This window comes from Elgaria multicarinata, chromosome 6 (assembly GCF_023053635.1).
Source record: "Elgaria multicarinata webbii isolate HBS135686 ecotype San Diego chromosome 6, rElgMul1.1.pri, whole genome shotgun sequence".
NCBI classification, from domain to species: Eukaryota; Metazoa; Chordata; class Lepidosauria; order Squamata; family Anguidae; genus Elgaria; species Elgaria multicarinata.
In genome coordinates, this window is record NC_086176.1 from 66255809 (window position 1) to 66277500 (window position 21692).

The 21692-nt window shown below is 39.5% G+C and overlaps 1 protein-coding gene across 1 annotated transcript in view; it reads right to left on the reverse strand.

The window, feature by feature from the left end:
• APC (APC regulator of WNT signaling pathway) overlaps positions 1-21491 on the reverse strand; it is a 64616-nt gene extending 43125 nt beyond the window's left edge. Inside the window, exons 1-4 of the mRNA XM_063129526.1 lie at positions 21302-21491; positions 13522-13674; positions 8417-8501; positions 6903-7104 (exon numbers count right to left, since the gene is read on the reverse strand). Of these exons, the coding sequence (XP_062985596.1) occupies positions 6903-7104; positions 8417-8501; positions 13522-13656 (422 nt within the window). The 5' untranslated portion in view covers positions 13657-13674; positions 21302-21491. The remainder of the gene's footprint in view (positions 1-6902; positions 7105-8416; positions 8502-13521; positions 13675-21301) is intronic.
• Positions 21492-21692: the final 201 nt, after the last annotated feature.

The following is a 21692-nucleotide window of genomic DNA, read 5'->3' on the forward strand; positions in this document are numbered from 1 at the left end:
TATATTTATTGTGTTTTTCAGGTTGTATAACATGCCCAACAACAAGAACAGGGGATATTCCAGGTTGCAAGGTAGAGAAGAAAAGACAACATAGGTAGATCGATCATTTCCCAGGTAATATAGGCAGTCCAAATAGTTACCAGTTAGTTCAGATATAGAGAGGGCAGTAAGATATTCAGAAGAACGTGACCTGAAGTTTCCATGCAGGTTGTAATAAGCCTTGATGATGAACAAAAAAGGAAAAAATCAGGTAGACCTAACCCAGAGCCAAAAGGAGGTTGCTTATTATGCATGTGGGGGGGAAAGAGTGGGAGGAAATGGGCAAAATTAGTATATAAATTTTAATAAGAGAACAAAAAGCATGCACTGAAATGCACACGTCTCATGCATAAAGCTGAACACTACTTCCAAGTAAGTGGCAGCAGAACCCAATGGAGAGCCCCAATGCCACTCTGGATTACCCAATCAGGTGTATTCAGAGGCAGCATCAGACAAAGAAAGGCAGAAATGGGAAAACAAAGGCAAGAAAAAGTTTGTTAAGTGGACTGTTTGATCAACTGGACTGTTTTATTCCAAAGGTTCCGCTAGCCAGTTCACTCTTTTCCAGACATTTGCCACATGTTACGACAAGCAATCAGAACATAGTCAGTCACAGAATGTAGTTATCGGTGCATTTGTAAAAAAAAATAAGACCAAAGAAAAACAGGGATTCACCTGCATATTTAAATTATACAGATGGGCCCAAGAGCCGGAACTGGCTCACTATGTGTTGAAATACTCCCCTCTTGTGGCCACTGGCAGGATGGGTAGTCTAGGAAAGATATTGGTGTGACAATGGAAGAGAGAGAAGTGGGGGGAAACAAGGAGCAGAATCTGCAAATTGGGGAATGGTCAATATTCCTGGGTGGGCCGCTCTAATATTCTTTCAAAGCAGTCCTACCTAGCAGTAGGGCAAGCATGGGTTCAAATGTCCACAGCAGAAAATGTTTCAATTGCATTCAGGGGTTAGAATGTGAAGCTACAGCAGGGTGGGTCGCTAAGTCAGCAGCAGTAGTCACTAGATCCTTGAAGACACAAAGGCAGCTATTCATCTTGCTCCCATCAAAGCCCTACAAAGCTCCACCATTTGGGGGGGGGGGCATAGCCAGGGGGGAAACATGGATTTTGGATTGTGCTCCTCCCCATCTAAGAACTCCTTTGTCCCAGACACTTTGTTACAAAGCAGAGAAACTTGCTACAAAGGTAATTATTTGCTTTGGGCAATTGGTGTCTTGCACCAATAGGAACCACCTCCAACATCTACCTAATAGCATAGCTCCTTCAAACAGTGTACTAACTAATTGGACCTGAGACTCTGAACCCACGTCCCAGTTACAGAGCCAGATGCTTCTTTTCACTACAGTGTTGCAGGCATAATTCTGGATTGAGTTGGATGGCATCTAGGGAGGAGTCCACCAACTTCTCAAAAAGGGCAATCATTTTGAATCCATCCTTAGGTGAAATCCACCACTGCCATTTCTTCTGCTCAGAGATATATCATCCTGGAGAAAGACTTTGGAAAAGGCTGTGGCTCAGGTCTCAAACCTTTTACGCAATGCTACCTTGACCCTCTTGTAAAAACAGGTCACTGGGCTATTCTTCTCTGTCTGTAAGTATGAGACCATTGAGCAGCTCCATAGCCTTGGGCAGCAGAGCATAATAAACTCCATTAGCAAGTTTGTGGGCTGGTTTGATCTTGAATAGGTTGGCCCATTCCAATTTCCAGATCTTTTCAAACAATTCCAGAAAGAGCAGTCATAGGTTTAGGTGGTCCTAGGGAAAAAATTGATAGCCATTTGTCCTTTAGGATCAGGCTACACTTCAGTAAGCTGGAGTGTGTGGTACACTTTGCCAGTACAAAGGGAAAGACGTCAGGAGGAAAAAAAATCAGTCTTGATTGGCAGGAGACTTTCTTTCTTTCTTTCTTTCTTTCTTTCTTACATTTTTATACCACCCAATAGCCGAAGCTCTCTGGGCGGTTCACAAAAATTAAAACCATGTCTACCTCTCATAGTTCTCCTTCTTCCCTCCCAATAGAATCTGATCTATCTGTTCTACTCTTCTGCAACAGTTTTCTGCTCTTGATGCTGATACCAAATACTATGGCCCTCCTCATGCCATGTGGGTGGAAGTGGGGGCTCTCAGACCACTGGAATTAGAACCACAGGGGTGGGGTGGGGTGAAAACCTGCTACTGGATGACAAAGACTTAGAGTGGGACTATTTGTTCACTTTGTACTTTTGTTTGATCTGGTTATTTGCCCTGTGACTTCCCTTCTTTCTTTTGGCCTCTCTCTTTTTGGAAGAGGAGGAGGAAGAGGAAGAGGAGAGGACACGGTGCTGCCCTGCAACCCACTGGCTGTCCCCATGGGTAAGGATCCTTCCACCTATTGTGTCACAAGGCCTTGCACCCATCTAACAATCCAAGACAGGGCTCCCAACTCTGAAAGGTCTAGCACTGAAAGGGGAAATGCCAGAATGGATAGGACTCATCTCCTCCTCCTGCTGGCACTGCTTGAGGTTCACCATAAACTTGATGAACTGGCTACAAGGCCCTTACCCCTCCTGCAAATGGTCTGTGAAGGCCTCCAATGGGGTTTGGCATGCTTTTCTGCGATGAAGCATGCAGGCAGGAGAACACACTCTAATAGATTCAGCCCCCAACTACCTTATAGAGAGGGAAGGAATAGGAACACATCTGGCACTGGGAGCCTTGGCTCCTCTCCTTTGCTTCCTCCAGTCTCTGGCTGGAACACTAGGAGGCCACTGCTGCACTAGCTGTGGCTCTTTTGGGGCCACAGGGGGAAGGAAAAGGCTTCCAGTGACCAGTGATGAACTCACCCTCTTTTTAGGATGTGTCAGACAGGAGGGGGCCCACAAAGTAGTAGCCTACAAAGAAAAAAAGGCCTAGAAAAAGCAACTAGAGTTGGGCTCTTAAGAAAACTTGACCCAGCCATGCAGCTCACTAGGCAGAATTGGTGTAGGATGTCTGGGTGGCCCCTCCCTATGGAAAAGCAACAATTTTGTCCTGCCTACAGAGGGAGGCGCCGTTCCAAGAGACTATGGAGAAGGAGAATTTAACATAATGATTCTGGATGAACAATGGATGTTTGTGCGTATAAATTATCTTACACATGTATTAGATGTGAATGCAAAATATTTTTATAATATAATAATTTATACTCCAACTAAATAATCTAGAATGATCCAGCCATAACAAATGTGTGTTAGAGGTATAGGAGCAGAAGGGTTTTATTTCAATCTGCTTAAGAAATATTGGTAAGAGATCATCAGTGGAATCAAATAAGTTGCAGATTCTGAGCTGCAAATAAATCCTGTAACCATATTTGGAAAAATATTAAAGAGCAGGTGGCTAGAAAATATATACATATTAACTGTAGCCCGGATTAATGTGGACAAAAGCTTGGCGAACAACTCATACACTGTCAACTGATCAATGGAAAAAGAAGATAATGGACTATCATGCTTATGGATAAAATTAACGGCTAAAATTGTTGTGAGATGGGAAGATGAATTTGGTACAGACTTTTCAAATAAATTCGACTCTCTTTTATTAAATATTGAAAAAGGTGTAGACCAGGCAAACTTCGGATATACTAAATGCTTTACTGGTTTTAATGTTCTTGGTTTTTATTGTTTTAAATTTTTGTGCACTGCCTTGATTGCTTTTTAAGCACGTATGTAGTATTTAAATGTTAATATAACAAAAGAGATAAATATTATGTATTGAATATTAGCAAAGTTGTTTGCAATTCATTATCAAATCAGCAAATGATCTACCCTTCCAATATGTATCAATCCCTTTGTTAATAATTGCTGTGAAATGCGCAAGATGAAATATCTCTGGAAACTCATCTATTAATAAAGTATGTTCCGACACATCTCCTGAATAATTCATTTTTTGTCCAAGAATTTACTTTTCTGGCTATCTCTTCAAACTGAACAGTTAGTTATAATATGTAACTCCTGCGCATACAATGTGGAAACAAGCCAGAGAACATTATGACATTTTATGTAGGCCATAAGATAGACCGGAGTACCATAGTTCTTAGCCATAAACAATCTCTTGGGTATTGCATCTAACAAGAAATAAAATGATCTGGGTTTGACACAAATCTTCTGAGTTAAAGTGCCTCCTGATGAGCCTGTCTGAAATATACACTTTTAAAGCAACATAGCCATACTAGTTAACTTATAGCAAAGCTTCCATTCTTCTAGTTTTCAGTTTGTAGTATTAGTTTACTGGAGGCAAATTATATGAAATATACATATATCAAATCACTTTAAATGAAGACATATTTTTTTAAAAAAACCAATTTATTTATTTATTGCATTTATATCCTGCCTTCTTTCCTCCTTAAGGAATCCAAAGCAGTATACATTGTTCCCTTCCTCTCAATTTTATCCTCACAACAATAACAACAACCCTGTGAGGTAGTTTGGGCGAAGAATCTGTGACTGGCCCAAAGTCACCCAGTAAACTTCCAGGGCCAAGTGGGGGACTAGACTCCAGATCTCCTGACTCCCAGTGCAGCACTCTAGCCACTACACCACACTGGTTCTAAACAGACTATTTTAAGGTCTAAAAGGGACCTCTCCCAAATTTTTAGGAGAAATAAAAAGAATCCAAGTTGTTTTCCATTATGATCTCTCAACCTCTAAATTGCCTCTACACTTTTTGGTTGACTTGTGCGAATGCTCATATAGAGGACATTTTTCACTAAAAATGTTTAGCATGATCGTGCAGTGCAGTGAAAGATACAGAGGTCTACTGATAATAATAATAATAATAATAATAATAATAATAATAATAATAATAATAGTGAAGTTTAATTGCTTATAAAGTAAGATGCAAAAGGTAAATAGCAAAATAAAAAAGACTATATTGCGGATTTAGAAAGCAATTCTATAGTCCTTAGACAGCATCCCAGGGGCCATAGAATTGTTCAGGAAAAACTCCTCCAATGCTAAGGAAAGAGCTCAAGCCTTAGAGGGGGCTTTTGTTGTCAAGAGTCCCTCTCTTGGCTCTGCCCAACCACTGTAAAGATTTCCATGGTGGCTCCCTCTACAAGGTTGAAACGCCAACCACATGGGGGGACGGAACAGCTGTGTTAAGGGCAACCACATGCCCATTCCCAGGAAACAGGTACAAGTGCTCAAAAGCACATCTAAATGATTTCCTCACATTGTGAGCATTGGGATGGATGGATTTTCCATCCATCCATGGAGGAAAAGCTCTGCTGAATCCTGCCCATGCGGAAAATCCTCCCTCCTTCTGACTTCCATCCAGTCAGCTCTTGCTGATAGGGCACAGAAAGGAGTGATGCCTCCAATTTCGGAGGTTCTGTTCTGGAAGCATACAATTGCTCTCTTAACCTCAAATTAAGCACCTTAAATTCTAAAATATGATACCAACCCCAGCGTTTCTCTAGAAACAAAATGTTTGTGCACACAGAGTGATGACTTCTGTCTTACATCTTCTTAGAAAGGTAGTATAAAAGGGACAAAACACTGTCCTCCCTAATGCCTAGACGATTTTTTAATAGCCTTGGGTATAATGTGATGACCAGCAAAGCTGGATCTGTAAGTCTGTGTGGTACTATTGCTATCATTTGGAATGAGAGAAAGCTTCAGGCAGAAGAAATCTGTGACAACCTATGTGCCATGCAGAGGCTAAATATACTGCTCTGTCCTAAGCCACCATTTTGTTTCTGGTTACGCCCACCCCCACCCCCACCCCAAGCTGCCATTGCAAGAGGCTCTGGCTGGTAGATCTTGAGTTTCTGCCCCACCCCCCAAAAGTAGATCCCATGAGGCAAAAATCTGCCCACTCCTGCCATAATCCATAGTTCACCTTCAAAGATCCCTGTTTGCAAAGCAGAAGGCACTTCCAAGGGTACCTGAAACCCCCCTGCCTTCCTTCTGCAGACCTGAAAAAACCCCAAGGGTCAGGAGACCCTCCATAGTGGCATGCAATGTGGTGTATATGCTTGTGTTTGTATGTGGGGGGAGAGGGGTTTGCAGCCAGGGGAAATCTGCACTGTGCATGCACAGAAGTGGCTTCTGCTCATGCATGCTTACCTTTGGATCCAAGACCTTGATATTTGTAATTAAGAATAAAACAATTAATTGGCAACTATAAAATATGTGCATATTCTTAAGCCTTTTAAGTTAAATGTATGTATTAGTGATTCAGAGGGCTGTTAAGGCAATAGTGATTCCAGATTTCTAGCAAACCAGCTTATTGGAAGGAAGAGGCAAATAGTGGGTGCATCAGTCACACATCCCTGCAACCACCAATCAGGAAAGAAACAGGTTTTCATTTACATATTGCTCCCACTACACGAACACAGGGCTGTTGTGGTGGCAGAACATCCCTCACATCTAGCACTTAAGCTGGCATGGGTAATTTTTGCTTAATACAGAGAACTATGAGTATAGCACAGACAAATGTTGCATATTTAAATACCCATTCCTACAAAGAAAATAGCTGTTTTTTATAAGGATACTGTGTTTTTATGCTTTTTATGTTTTTAAACTTTGTATATTTGTTTTAATGTTTACTGTTTTTACCTTTTGTAAACCGCCCAGAGAGCTTCGGCTATGGAGCGGTATATAAATGCAATAAATAAATAAATAAATAAATAAAGAGTTTCACCAATAAAGCTTTAAGTTTAGACATATATCCCTAGACTTGTGAAAATGAAATAAGGAATTTAATTTATTCAGCATAACATGCCAGAAAAAAGACAAAATATTTTTGTTTCTCCTGCAAAAAGGGGGCGGCCATTTTAAATCTAAGTATATTTCTTTTAACGTTTCATATCTAGGATGAAAAATTACCTTTCTTTCTCTAATTCTTCCAGATAACCAGTGCTCTCTCTGCTTCCATTCATAAAACCTCTTCTGGGAAATGACCCCATGGGAACAGGGCTGCACTCTCCTGATCGACTAGAAACCGATCCTTCCCTGCTTCCATATGAACGCATTGATATCTTTGGCCTTAACTTCACTCCAGGGAAGTTATTGCTGTCCAAGTTCAATTCTGAACAGAAACAAAGAAAACACTGGATCAAAGATGTCTAAAGGCAAGCTAATAAAAAGCCGTTTACCCTTAGTTTCTCACATTATCTTTTCTTCTCCTGATAGGTGGAACAGGCAACAAATGTCCTACTAAATTCTAAAAACAAAGTGTTATACAAATATATCAGACTTGGCAAGGATTATTAGTAATGTATGATAGGCATAGTCACCTGGCAGTCTATGGTCCAGATTTCCTGCATCCAAGGCTATTTCACTAGGCCTCTCACAACCATACCAAGTTCTAATGGAGAGACTGGATTCAGGATCTTCCTTCTGTGAAAGGAAGGGACCTTTGGCAAGAGGAAGGGCTCTATTCACAGAAAGACCCTCCGCCTAACCTTTGGGGATCCCCCAGCCTCCCACACCACAGCTCATCCCATTCAGTAGGGCCTCCTGACAATTTAGGGGTCTGATGGGGTCGGGGAAAATCCATTTCCACTAGCAAAGTTGATCTAGCTTAAAATTGCATCAGTAGTGTAAGAAAGAGCCCAAAGGGATGCATTGCTGGCACTTCTTTATTAACACCTCCCTCAGAATTCCCGGTTCCCTCTGAGCTTAGCTGGATCTTCACAGTAGCTGGGGGATAATTAATTTTCCCAGCAATAATATATTGTCTCCTGTTTTAATGTAAAGTATTTTGTGTTAGCTTGGTCTTGAATGGTTAATTAACACTCTTTACAAAAGATCTGCCCTTGGTGGTGATGAAAACTTCTAGAACTGGTTTGTTGATATGGATCAATACAGCTGCCCCAATTTTTGTACTCTCATTAGGAACATGGCTATAAGATTGTCAAGATGAGCACCTGCATTTCGAAATTTACCATGACACCACTGCTATGTGTCCAGTGCAAGGGGTATATAAATTGCAATAAAAATGTGTATTTTAGGAGAAATGCATACAAAAATACGAATGAATTTCCATGTAGGTTTTTAAAAATAATAATAACAATTGCAAAATAATGCATAAATTGGCCAAAACAAGGAAATGAGTGAAACCAAAATTGACAGGTGATAAAAAGTTTGTTTAGCTTACTCACTCTCATGAGGGAAAAAAGAATATTTTCAAGTTTTAGGAGACTGAGTTAACATGCAATTCCATATATAGGCTTTACAACTGTGAAGCCCAGTATTGCCAGGTGACACCAGGTTTAGGTATGACAGCAAGTTTATGTGGCAAAATATACTTTTAGCCCCCAAAGCTGGCCATCCCTGATCTAAGATAAAGAATTCTTTACGACAATGATTGTTTCATTGCAGCCCTCTTCCTAGCTTACCTTTAAGACGTTCCAGCAAATCAATCTGTCCAGATGAAGCCATTGCCTCATCTTCAATACTTCCTTGCAGCTGCTTCAGCACCTCCTAAAAAATAAAGAAGCGTACTATTAAAAAAACCCAAACCATAATGAGATACAAAGGTAATTATTTTAAAATACCTCCCAATCCCCAATGGATCTTCTAGACTATGGCATTTTTTTTTACTTTTAGTCACCTTTCCCTACCAAGATTAATTAACATTTTAATAAACAGATTTTGAATGAGAGATTCAACAAAGGCACCTAAGGTTTTGGTACTACTTATACTAATTATAAAAGATAAAAAGGGGGGTTACAACAAGATTTTCTGTAATTTCTCCAAATTGCATCATAATATATCAAAGCTGTTTGAGTCTTAAACAAGGTAAGGATCATATTTAAGAAGTCTATATATAAAACTAAGATTTGCAACTGAATTGATGATCAAATAGTCTAAGAAAGTAAAACATTATGAACAGAACAGTGGAGGCTTCCAGGCTCATAATGCTCAATGGCCTATATTCTATACGAGATCTGGAAGATTTTCTATTATAGAAGCACCATCAATAGCTAAAGCAAATTGAAAAGCATGGCCATGAGGCAAAAAGTCTGCAGTATAAAAACGTATTTGTCCTGTCTTTCTAAACTGCTTTTAGAAGTAATAAGACATAATAATCCATGAGTATATCAAATAATTAAAAGGATACCCCTCAGCTATTTTCTTGATATAGGAACATCTATAGAATTGTTTTATTTAGAATTGGAAATTAAGTTCTAGTAAAAATAAATAAATTGCCCATCTCTTATCCACAATGACTGTTTGGCTATTTTTCAGGAAATATCTGCCTAACTGCTGTACTTAAATGTTTTTGCAGTGTACCATATATAAAACAGAAGTGCTTTTGCAGTATGCAACATATAAACCAGAAATAAAACAAATTTTGTGATTTAAGAAGGAAAATAGTAAATCAATTCATGCATATTGGAACTAAAAATGTTATTATGGGAATCATATTAATGTTCTAAAAACAAAATTACTCTTCTCACACGCTGCGAACTTTGATCATGGAAGATGCCTCCATCCAATTCCCAGTGATTTCCTCTTTCTCCTCCAGCAGTTCCCTGCGCTACAGTCCATTCTGTTTAAGAGAGTACCCCAACCCAGAGAGGCTATTCAGAGGACACGAGGAAAAGTTGCCTCATGCAAGCAGTTCTCAGGATCCAACCCAATATTTATGTGAATAAGCAGACCTGCACAGATTGATAAGTGAGGCACAACCAAGAAGTGGAAGTGGGAAGGGATGGAGTGGTATTAAATATTGGTATCATCTTTGGCAGCAATACATCAGTATTGCTGTAGATGCTGCTGCTGCTGCTCCCTCACCCTCCCTATGAATCTTATCCACCAGATTCTACCTGCCTGGGATTGGGGGAAAAGTCAAGATCTGAACATATGAGCAGCAAGAACCACCTTTGTCCCTTTAAAGTTCAAAACATACATCCCAGATCTGACCTCCACTGTGTCAAATCCTACTGCTAACTTGAATGGATGATTAAGAAAAAGCATGGTGGTGCCACTTTAGAAATGGGCTTGCAACCAGAAGATGGTTTTCCATTTGCTGCATACCATACTGGTTCTGAGTTTGTTCATATATTGGTTCCATCCTCCTGGAAAATCCCAACTCATTAACATCTCCTGTCATCACATTACTTTTCTGCTAATGCCTCACAAATACAAGGAACTTAGACCACAATTGCTTAATAAATGCTTCATTCCATATGTAGAGCGGACTTGGATGAACTCTCGCATTGTCAACTATAGCTTACAATAACAAGGGCTCTACACTGGCCTTGCTGGTAAAGCCAAAAATGGTGGTTAAAAACTCAATGGAAGGATTGTAAACATTATTATTATTATTATTATTATTATTATTTATTTATTTATTTATTTATTTATATAGCACCATCAATGTACATGGTGCTGTACAGATAACACAGTAAATAGCAAGACCCTGCCGCATAGGCTTACAATCTAATAAGTTGTAGTAAACAATAAAGAGGGAAGGAGAATGCAAACAGGCACAGGGAAGTGTAAACAGGCACCGGGTAGGGAGAAGCTAACAGTATAGAGTCAGAACAAACTCAATATTTGAAGGCTATAGGGAAAAGAAAAGTTTTTAGCTGAGTTTTAAAAGCAGTGATTGAGTTTGTAGTTCTCAAGTGTTCTGGAAGAGCGTTCCAGGCGTAAGGGGCAGCAGAAGAAAAAGGACGAAGCCGAGTAAGGGAAGTGGAGGTCCTAGGGCAGGCGAGAAGCATGGCATCAGAGGAGCGGAGAGCACGAGCGGGGCGATAGTGTGAGATGAGAGAGGAGAGATAGGCAGGAGCTAGACCGTGAAGAGCTTTGAAGGTCAGCAGGAGAAGTTTATATTGGATTCTGGAGTGAATTGGAAGCCAATGAAGAGATTTCTCTTGAGAGCATCAGCAACCGAAGGAGGCCTAGCAGGGATAAAGGTAAGGAGAGTGCTGCATTTGCCAATGCAGGGCTGCTACAATTGGAACACTGCTACTAAGCAGTGACCAAGGAAGCAAGCCCCCCACCCCCCACCCCCCCATTTCCCTCATTCATAGCAGGAAAGGGTGGTAGGAAGCTTGCTGGTCATCTTGGCCATGCAATTGTCAAACCACCTCCAGCCTTCCTCATAACCTTAGAGCTGTGGGTATGTATGACCTCCTCCACTTCTGCAGCTTCGAAGTTGGAAGAAGCCTAGTTGCTCATTGTGCTTGTCAGAGGCTGGCACTACTCACCATGACAAGCAAAAATGTCAAAGCCTGACTACAACATCATGTTCCTTAGACAATATATGTTTCTATTGATTAATAGTTATTTGCCTCACACACAGAGCTATTATTGTGGCCTACTACCACGGGGCAGAAAGCAGGCGAGCACATGAAGAATTGAATCAATCAATCAAGCTGAGCCTCTTCATGACTTCCTTCCATTAGGCTGTCAGAACATTTCAGGCCAGCAATTATGTTTTTAAAGCATAATCATATCTGGGATTTTTTTTAAAGCTAGACCTTACTACAGTTCTATATCTAATAGAAAACAGGGATAGACTTGCTTGTTCATCTACTATGAAAAGGCTGAATACCCTGAAATATATTGACAAGTGCAACCTTAGAAAGCAAGGGTCTGTAAGAAAAACAGCTTGGAACAAAGCCATAATATTCCACAAATATACTTGAACTATATTTTCTTATTAAATAGTTACAATCATTTTGTACTACTGCCTTTATGAACTATCTTCTATAGTTAAAATAACCATTCCTTTTTACTATAAGCCTATTGTCAAGTCTAATACCCTATTTTGTCCAGAAATAAAAATCTTCCCAAAAATTGTCAGTTAAGAACAAGCATTTTATTCAAGAAGGCAGAAAATGTGCTTATTTGATTATCCAACCAATTTGCTTCAACATATAGCTTTTAAAGTGCTTCAAGAGTCTGTCCTCAAACCAATGACTTTTGGAAACCAAGAACAACAAACAGTATCAGTTTCTAGAAACAAATGTAAATAAGTATAGTAATATAGAGCTCCTGCCTCCTTTGGTCACATCAAGTTTCCAGTATGTACAACCCAACAAGGTGCACATATAGAAACTGAGGGATAACACCATCTTTCCTCTCTTTCTTCAACCAAGCAGTAATGGATGTTCCAGGAAGACTGCCCCTCCAACAGCATACCTGCTGCCTGCCTGCTTGCCCTAGCTATCACCCCCCTGGAATGGAGGTGAGCTGGCATTGCTTCAACTACACACAGCTTTCCAGGAAGAAAATACTGGATGAGGGAAGGGAGAAGAGACAAGGAAGCAGCATCCAACAAAATTGGTAGGAACACTGAATCCCTTTCTACCTGCCCTCCCCCTACACAAGGTGGCGCCACTAGGATAACATGAGGAAGGCATACTGCCTCCTCTGCATGCCAATGTTGCCTGGCAATGCTGGCACAGAGAAGGGCTCTTCAAGCTGTACAAGGGCTAACCAGGTGGTGGTTACTCCCACAACCCTAGCGTAATGTGAGGGGTCGTCTTAAGGCCAAACTAGATGTGACAGTTGTTGGGGTGGGGGTGTTATAAAGAAAAATAAATAGGAGGTATGAGAAGGCTTGAGATTAATCAGGACTGTGGCAGGTATGGGGAGATTTATCCCTTTGTCTCCTTTGCAGTCCTAATAATGAATCAGGACTCTTGCACCTGTTATTTGCAATGGGAAGAAATCTCCAATAAGTACCAATGGGAACTTGCAAATAGCAGGAATGATGAACCATGTACATTGATGGTGCTATATAAATAAATAATAATAATAATGCTCAGTCTAATCTATTTATTTATTTATTTATTGCGTTTATATATCGCCCCATAGCCAAAGCTCTCTGGGCGGTTTACAAAAGTTTAAAACAGTAAACATTAAAACAAATATACAAAGTTTAAAAACATAAAAAGCATAAAAACACAATATCCTTATAAAAACAATTAATTGGGGCTAAGAAGAGGACAAAAGGTTAAAAAGCCTTCCCATCACCATCACAACCACCACCATGCATGGGATCCCCGCCTGCTATTGGTTTTTAAAAAAACATGCAAGGGCAAACTGTGCTATATTAGTTTGGTCATATTTAATGTCATAGTTAGTTTGGCCCTTCAGATAAAGGAGCCGCACCATTCCAGAATCTGGCAAATCTGCCAAGTATTTTTCTTGAGAAATTCTATCACATACATAGATATCACACACATCACATTTAGTGTGCATCCTAGGAATTCCTATATAATGTAGTTTGTTCTGTTGTAGACAGTGTACACATGCATTTTATGGTTCTTGTTGTGAACGGCCTTGAACCTTTTGTAAGCAAAAGTAGGGTATGAATATTTTAAATAAACAAATTAGGTCCAGCATAATTAGGATCCTGTAAGCGGGGGGAGGGAATAATCTGAATGCACAGGATTGGATAGCCACCGACCTCTATGACAGAAATTTATGGGTCTTTGTGATCTGGACCAAAGAGCTACTAAATTCAAATGATTTTTTATACCTTCATATTAGATGCTTCAGATTCCAGTTTTGTAAGATGATTTGAATTATCTTCCAGTTCTTGTCGAAGGTTTGAGTTCTCCATTTTTAACGCCTCTACTTGTTTTAACAACTGATCATATGACACTGCAGCCATTCTGGGCTACCCCAGGACCTAAAGCAAATAAAGAATAAATATTTGTTTTGGTTCATCTGTTCCAAGAAATGTGTTGTGAACTCTGAGAGAATGCTTGACTAATTTCATTTTTCAGCCAAAAAAAATATTATCGTTTTTGTACTTTACGGAAATATTTTTTCTGAATATATAACCATATTAAACGATTTTTGGCTCAGGTATCTTCAACTTATTTTTTTTTAATTAAAAAGTTTTCTTTAAAATTACCATAGAAAATACTTTATTCCAGTAAGATCTAAGTAAATACAAATTGTCATGGTGCCCAGTTGCTTTCTGAGTTAGATTTCAATGCCTTAGCTTCAAAAATGAAACAAACATTCTCCTGTTCCAGGCAACACCAATTTATTCACACTTCAGGTGGTTTTGGTTCCAAATTATAGTAAATACATTGCCAGACAGGCAAGCAGTGTATTTAGACTTCATTTTCAAAACCAGAGTCATAATCCAGAGGACCACCTAACAATCTCCTCACTGCAACTGGGCTTCCAGTTTATACCAACTTTCCAAACTACATCACATTACAATGCAGTGTGGGAAGCTGTTTCTGAGTAAAAGAAGTCCCACCACATATACTCAGCACCTTACAAATGCATAAAAAACCCTCTCATGCATGTAGTGTGCTGGCATGGTCCAATAGGTAGTCTAAATTGCACAAAACCAGCCTATCAATCCAGCTAATTTCAATGACTCCTCCCAGCCATGCTGACATATGGAAAACTATAGTTAGTTAGTTAGTTAGTTAGTTAGTTAGTTATATACAGGAAAACATGGGGTTGAAAGAAGCATGTGGTCTTAAAGGGGAGGGGGAGGGAGAGAAGGGAGTTGTTTGGAGCTGGGGAAGCATATCTCACAGATATACAATAAATATTAGACCAGGCCCACAGCACAGATGAATTTGGATTTTGTAGCTTTAAACCATTAATTCTTCAACTGGGTAAGGAACTCAAAACATAACAATGAAACCTTTGGCTTACAATCTGCAGGCACCTACAAATCTGTTTTCTCTTATAGTAAATAACTGAAACGTATTTCTTTGAGTAGATGGGATTTTGTAGGCAAGATTTTTCCCAAGATGATACATTGTAATTATATATTGTGTAATTATACAAACCACTGCCTCAATTCAATAGAGCCCAATATTTTCTTACCATTCTTACCATAACAAAGAAAAAATGAGCTGTCTCAGATACAAAGAGGAAGCAGAAAAGGCAAGTACGATAGACTTTGAATAGATACTGGCAACAAGATAGCAGGGGTTACAGCAAATACTTTCAGTCGGGCAAAAAAATTTAATTGAATAACACCCAAAGAATGGGACCCTTCCTTACAATTCTAGCATCTCAGCAAAGTCATAGAAAAGGGTTTCTGCTCCAAATATAAAGATCAAATGAAAGATGAAGAACCCTGAGATATGCATGTTTTTAATTTGTAACAGCTACACCTTTATCTTGATATAGACGAGGTAGTTAGCATGGATTAAGCCACTGGCCTAGTTCAGACACTCATCTAAAATTTGGTTTAGATCAGGGTCGGAAACCTGTGGCACTACAGATGTCCTAAATGACTGTGCCCTAGAACAGTTGGTCATGGAACTGACCAAAGGGGAGGTGACCCTGGACTTAATCCTAAATGGTGTTGCCCAGGACTTAATACGAGACGTAAATATTGTTGAGCTAATCAGTAATAGTGACCACAGTGCTATCGAATTCAATATATATTTAAGTGGAAAACTGCCCACGAAGTCCAACAGTCACATTTGATTTCAAAAGAGGAAACTTCTCTAAAATGTTTTTAATTATTTTATTTTATTTATTTATTTATGAAGGAATTGGTGAAGAGAGAGTTGAAAGGAGGAATCAAGAAGGCTAAATTCTGGCAAAATGCATGGAGCTTACTCAAAAGCACAATAATAGAAGCTCAACTACAATGTATTGCATGGGCTAGGAAAGGTAACACCAAATCCAAGAGGTCACCAGCATGGTTAACCAGCAATGTCAAGGAAGCTATTGTAGAAAAGAGGGCTTCTTCAGAAAAGGCAAGTCTTGCCCAAGTGAGGAAAATAAAAGGGAGCACAAGTTTCCACAAAGGTGAAGCAAGCTAACAATAAGAGATGCAAAAAGCATTTTGAAGAGCACATCACTAATAATATCAAGGCCAACCATAAAGAATTATTTAAATACATCAGAAGCAGGAAACCAGCTAGGGAAGCAGTTGGACCGTTGGATGACAATGGAGTTAAGGGAGTACTAAAGGAGGACAGGGAGTTTGCAGAGAAGCTGAATGAATTTATTGCACTGGTGTTCACTGCAAAAGATACAGAACAAGATGCCTGTGCCTGAACTGCTGTTTTCAGGAAGGGAGTCTGAGGAACTGAGGCAAATAGTAGTGGCAAAATATAAAGTTCTCAACCTTATTGACAAATTCAAAGTAAATAAATCACCAGGCCTGGATGGTATCCATCCTAGAGTTTTCAAAGAACTCAAATATGAAAATGTGGACCTTCTCACAAAAATATGCAACATGTCCCTAAGCTTAGCCTCTGTACCAGAGGACTGGAAGATGACCAATGTAACATCAATTTTTAAAAAGGGATCCATTGGGGATCCGGGAAATTTACAGGTTGGTTAGCTTGACATCCGTTCCAGGTAAATTGGTTGAAAGTATTATTAAAGACAAAATTAGTAAGCATATAGAAGGGCATGTTGTGCTGAAGAAGAATCAACATGGCTTCTGCAAAGGCAAGTCCTGTCTTACTAATTTTTTAGAATTCTTTGAGTGTCAACAAACATGTAGACAGAGGAGATCCAGTGGACATTGTTTACTTGGACTTCTAAAAGGCTTTCCATAAAGTCCCTCACCAAAGATTCCTGAACAAACTTAGCAGTCATGGAATAGGAGGAGAGATCCTCTTGTAGATCAGTAACTGGTTGAAGAATAGAAAGCAGAGAGTAGGAATAAATGGTCAATTCTCCCGATGGAGGGAAGTAAATAGTGGGGTCCCATAGGGCTTGGTATTGGGACCAATTCTTTTCAACTTGTTCATAAGTGATCTAGAATTAGGAGTGAGCAATGAAGTGGCAAAGTTTGCCGATGACACCAAATTATTTAAGGTTGTTAAAACAAAAAGGGATTGTGAAGAGCTTCAACGGGATCTCTCAATACGGAAGAGTGGGCATTCAAATGGCAGATGCAGTTCAATATAAGCAAATGTAAAGTGATGCACTTTGGGGCAAAAAAACCCAACTTCAAGTATAACCTGATGGGATCTGAGCTGGAGGTAACTGAACAAGAAAGAGATCTTGGGATTGTGGTGGACAACGGATGAAAATGTCAACCCAGTGTGTGGCAGCTGTAAAGAAGGCAAACTCCACGTTAGGCATTATAAAAAATGGAATTGAGAATAAAATTGCCAGTATCATACTGCCTTTAGACAAGTCTATGGTGTGACCACACTTGGAATACTGTGTACAGTTCAGATCACCACACCTAAAAAAGGTAAGTGCAGAAAATGGCAACTAAAATGATTAAGGGGCTGGAGCATCTCCCCTATGAGGGAAGGTTACAACAGCTAGGATTGTTTAGCTTGGAAAAAAGGAGGCTAAGGGGAGACATGATAGAGGTGTACAAAATTATACATGGTGTGGAGAATGTGAATAGGGAGACATTTTATCTCCCTCTTTCAAAGTACTAGAACACTGAGTCATCCCATGAAGCTGATTGGTGGGAGATTCAGGACAAATAAAAGGAAGTACTTCTTCACACAGCACATAGTTAAATAATGTAATTCACTACCACAAGATGTAGTGATGACTACCAATTTGGATGGCTTTAAAAGGGGGTTGGCGGAGAAGGCTATCAATGGCTACTAGCCTTGATGGTTATGTGCTACCTCCAGTATCTGAGGCAGTAAGCCTGTGTGCACTACTTGCTGGAGCGCCTGAGAGGGAGTGTGCTGTTGCACCATGTCCTGCTTCTGTTGGTCCCTGGTTGACAGCTGGTTGGCCACTGTGGGAACAGAGTGCTGGAGTAGATGGACTCTTGGTCTGATCCATCATGGCACATATTCTTAATCATCAATTTCTTGGTGGTTTCCTGGGTTTTGTGCATTTTCCCCATTCTAAAAGGTTGAAATGCCTCACCTAAGGCTTTGTTACTGTCAGTAAGAGCTTTAAGCTAAAATATGCTAGTATTTGTGGTACTTTGGCCCCACCCACCACTAGAATGTGGCCCCCAAGAGTTTCTCTGTAATGGAATCCAGCCCTTGGCCTGAAAGAATTTTAACATCCTTCCCCTATTCCAAGACCAACACACTATCCACTACACAATTCTTATCGGAAAGCCCAATATCTGCGCACTGTACTCTAAACAGGCAAGACAGAAAAGCATTTCCAAGGGCAATAAAGATGGAGATCTGTTCCTGTTTCTTATTTGTTGGTTCACATGTGTTTAGATGCCTGATGTGTACATTTCAATAAGCAACAGATATCCTATTTCATCTTTAAAAATTCAGAAAGTCAGCACTAAATTACATTACCTCTATTATTCTATTTTGTTAATCATAGTGAATCCGGACATATTTTTTAGAAGAAACATGTTTAGTATGTATTTTAATGAAGTAATTCTGACACCATATGAATCATGTGCAATGAAAGCTCAATACAATACTTCATACGCACAATATAAACTAAGGACAATTCAATCATCGTAGTAACAATGATGCTAGTTTGCTCATAGCCAAATCTCTCATATATCTTTTAGTGAACTTTTCTTGTAATCTATTTTTCCAAAACACAATTTATACCATTTAAATATTTATTTTAACTTAATACACTTTTCAAAAAATATTTATAATACTTAGAGCTGCTTTTCATCCGTGACACAACTGGTCAATTGTGATGAGTAAAATCAACTTCCAGATGAGGTTGCATGTGAATACCTCTCTTGACATAGGGAGAGAAGAAAGCACGAGGAAAGACCAGGAGCCACAACATCTGCTCTCTCTCGGCTGTAATATGCTGCTGTGTTTCTGCAATGGACATAGTATATGCTATGGCTGCTACTCCCGCAGGATCGCCGTGTCTCACAATCTCCCTCCTTACAGAGAGTGTTCTGCCTGGCAGTAGCCATATACAACATTGCTGTTTCCCACAGGCACATTAAAGGTGCTGAATAAGCTGCCTTCCCTTCTCACAAAGAAAATGGGAGACCTCACATACAGCCAGCAGAGGTGCAGGGTTTGTGCAAGTAAACAGAGCAGAAGTGACTACCCTACAATATTTAGTTTCAAGGCTGGTTTATTGGGAAGTTTAATTAAATCAGGGATTCTCAAACTTTGCTGATGTTTGGAATGGGGGTGAGAGTGAACTTTTTCAAACGTAGCTATAGAAAATGTGAAGCCATATCACTCACTCATCTGTGATATGGCTGGGAGACAGGATGGGAGTGGTCAAATCAGTGCTATGCCTGTTGACCCAAATCAAGACATTCAAAGTAGGTCTGGTATGCACACTATTCAAGTAAGAGTTCTAACCTGTCCTCTTTCTCCTTAAGAAAGCATGATTGACATAAACCAAACCTATTACTAAAAACAACATTACTTCAAGATCAGAAGTAATCTAACTCAATGGGCCTACACATAACAAAAAGCAATAGGAAATGGTTAGTATTTAGAAGTCACATCAGCACTAGATCTCTACAATGACAGGATTGCCACCATACAGTAATCGGTTTCAACAATAATTTTTCAAATCCCACCTTGTTTGTTTTTCTAGTCACTAATTTTAGTTTGTAATTATTTGTGTCAAAATTAGCTTTTATGAAATGCATTTTTCATGCAGGCCCTATGTAAGCCTTACTGAGTTAATGGGATTTATTTCCCAGTAAATGTATATAGGATTGCAACCTAATTCTGTTCTATTTAACTTATATGCAATTTTAAATATTACAGATATTTAAAGAAAGGTCAACTATTCACAGGCCTACTATCCTTTGACATAAAAATTAAGATGTTGTAGTCTATGAATAAAACTAAAACTTCAGTAAAACTGTACATATTAAACAGAAGAAATTCTTATTATATGTAGTTTTTGGAGCCACCTAAGGTTGGATCCAAATCTAATGCTCTTGTCTATCTAGGCTTAGCCATCCTTAGCACAGACCTATTGAAATCAATGGGTCAAGTCATAATGACCAACTTTAAGTCACCCAGATTTCAATAAGTCCTTTCTTAAGTATGACAAGTATGAACCCAACCCATTATTTTTACTAGTAAGCAAGAACATTAGTTAATATAGTTAAAACATGGAAACCCACAATACTGAAGAGTGTAATGCTTTGAAAAATGTTCCCATAAAAACTGTCAAATACCAAGACACACACTTTTAATATTTCGTTTAACCGTTTTAGGCACAGAGTAAATGCAAAAATTCCAAGAATTGTCTGGCTGATTCGCTTCAAGAAACAAGACATCTTTAAAATATTGTCTGCTGCTTATATTACTGGGTATTAATTTAAAATTAATTTTAATTTACTATCATTACACTGCTGTATTATTGTATTAATTCTGCTGATGCTCAAGTAGAATTTCCATTTTTCTTCCACAGTGATGTATCAAAGCTGACCTAATTATTACATTAAAAACTGCATCTGACAAGGAAAAAGAAAGGAGGCACTACTTCATACATAATTTATTAAGATTACTAACAGTATCCAGAATTGAATAACTCTCAGAATCTCTTTTGATGATGAATAGATCAAGTCAGAAGGTTTGGGTGGATGATGAATATCGGTCTCTTCCTTTTCTTTCATCTTTAGTTTACATTTCAGCATTTGCTTTTTTAGGGGTGGCAACTGCTTTATGCATTCCTGGGTGCAGCAGTGCAGCAGAAGCTCTCGTCTCTATGCAGCTTTTTTCCTTTCAGTAAAGGAGCAAAAGCTGCTGCAGTAAACCGCAGAAATGCCAGCAACACATCATGTCACTAACAAAGGCACTGGGATTTCGCAGCATTTTCAGCAGGGAGTCTTCATGGCTTTGCAATATCATGCATACAATCCAAAAGCAACCCTTAACATTTCAAAATTACAATAATCCATTCTCTACAATACCTTCCTCATCCTCCCCCTACAGCCCTCACATTGTGGGGCTGTTAGATTCAAATCAAGGCATCTCCGCTGCTTTGTGTCCCTTTCTCTGGCTGCTGCTACTGTGACAGGAGGGAGGACGAGAAGGAGAAGGGAGGATTTCAATGGGCTCAGTTCTCATTCCTCTAAGCAATGAATCTGTTTCATTCTTTGTTGCCCTTTATCCGTCTCCTAAGATACTATTTTCCTCCTGTTTCTATGTCAAACCTTTAAAACAGTCTTTTTCATCCTACAAAAGCATCCTTTTTCTATTGCCTCCAAAGCTCACCATCACCTCCTCCTTCCATTCTGTCAAAAACATGGATCAGAACCCTAGGAACCAGTTCCTAGCTTCTTTCTGTAAAAGCTTAAAGGGGGAGGCAGGGAGGGAGAACCTTTGTCATGCAGTAGCCAGATTGGACAATATCATCACAGATAATGTGCATTGCTCATTTTTAACAGGAATGCAATGCTACCGTAAACCTACCCCATCTCCGACGCCGACTGCACCTCCATTCAGTCTTCAACACCCAGTACCTTCCTGTACTCAATGTCTGCGCTAGAGCCAGAGCCAATACAGCCACATTCCAGTCACGTGTGCACCCAGCCCAACCCAGCCAATGGCCCTGCTCTCATCAGAGAATATAACATACTCTTGTTCACATCCAGTGCTTCCTTTTCTCCTACCCACCCTGACTTTTGTCAATTTGCTGGCTGGACAATCTGGAAGGGAGGGGTAACTTGTCAATGAGAACAGGAAAGGACACAACCATTAAAGAGCAAAGAGGGAAAGCAGAAAATGGAATGGGGTCAAGGAGAGAAATAATAAACGGGGAAGAGGAGAGAGACATACCCCAAATCAATTTCTTTTATCCCAT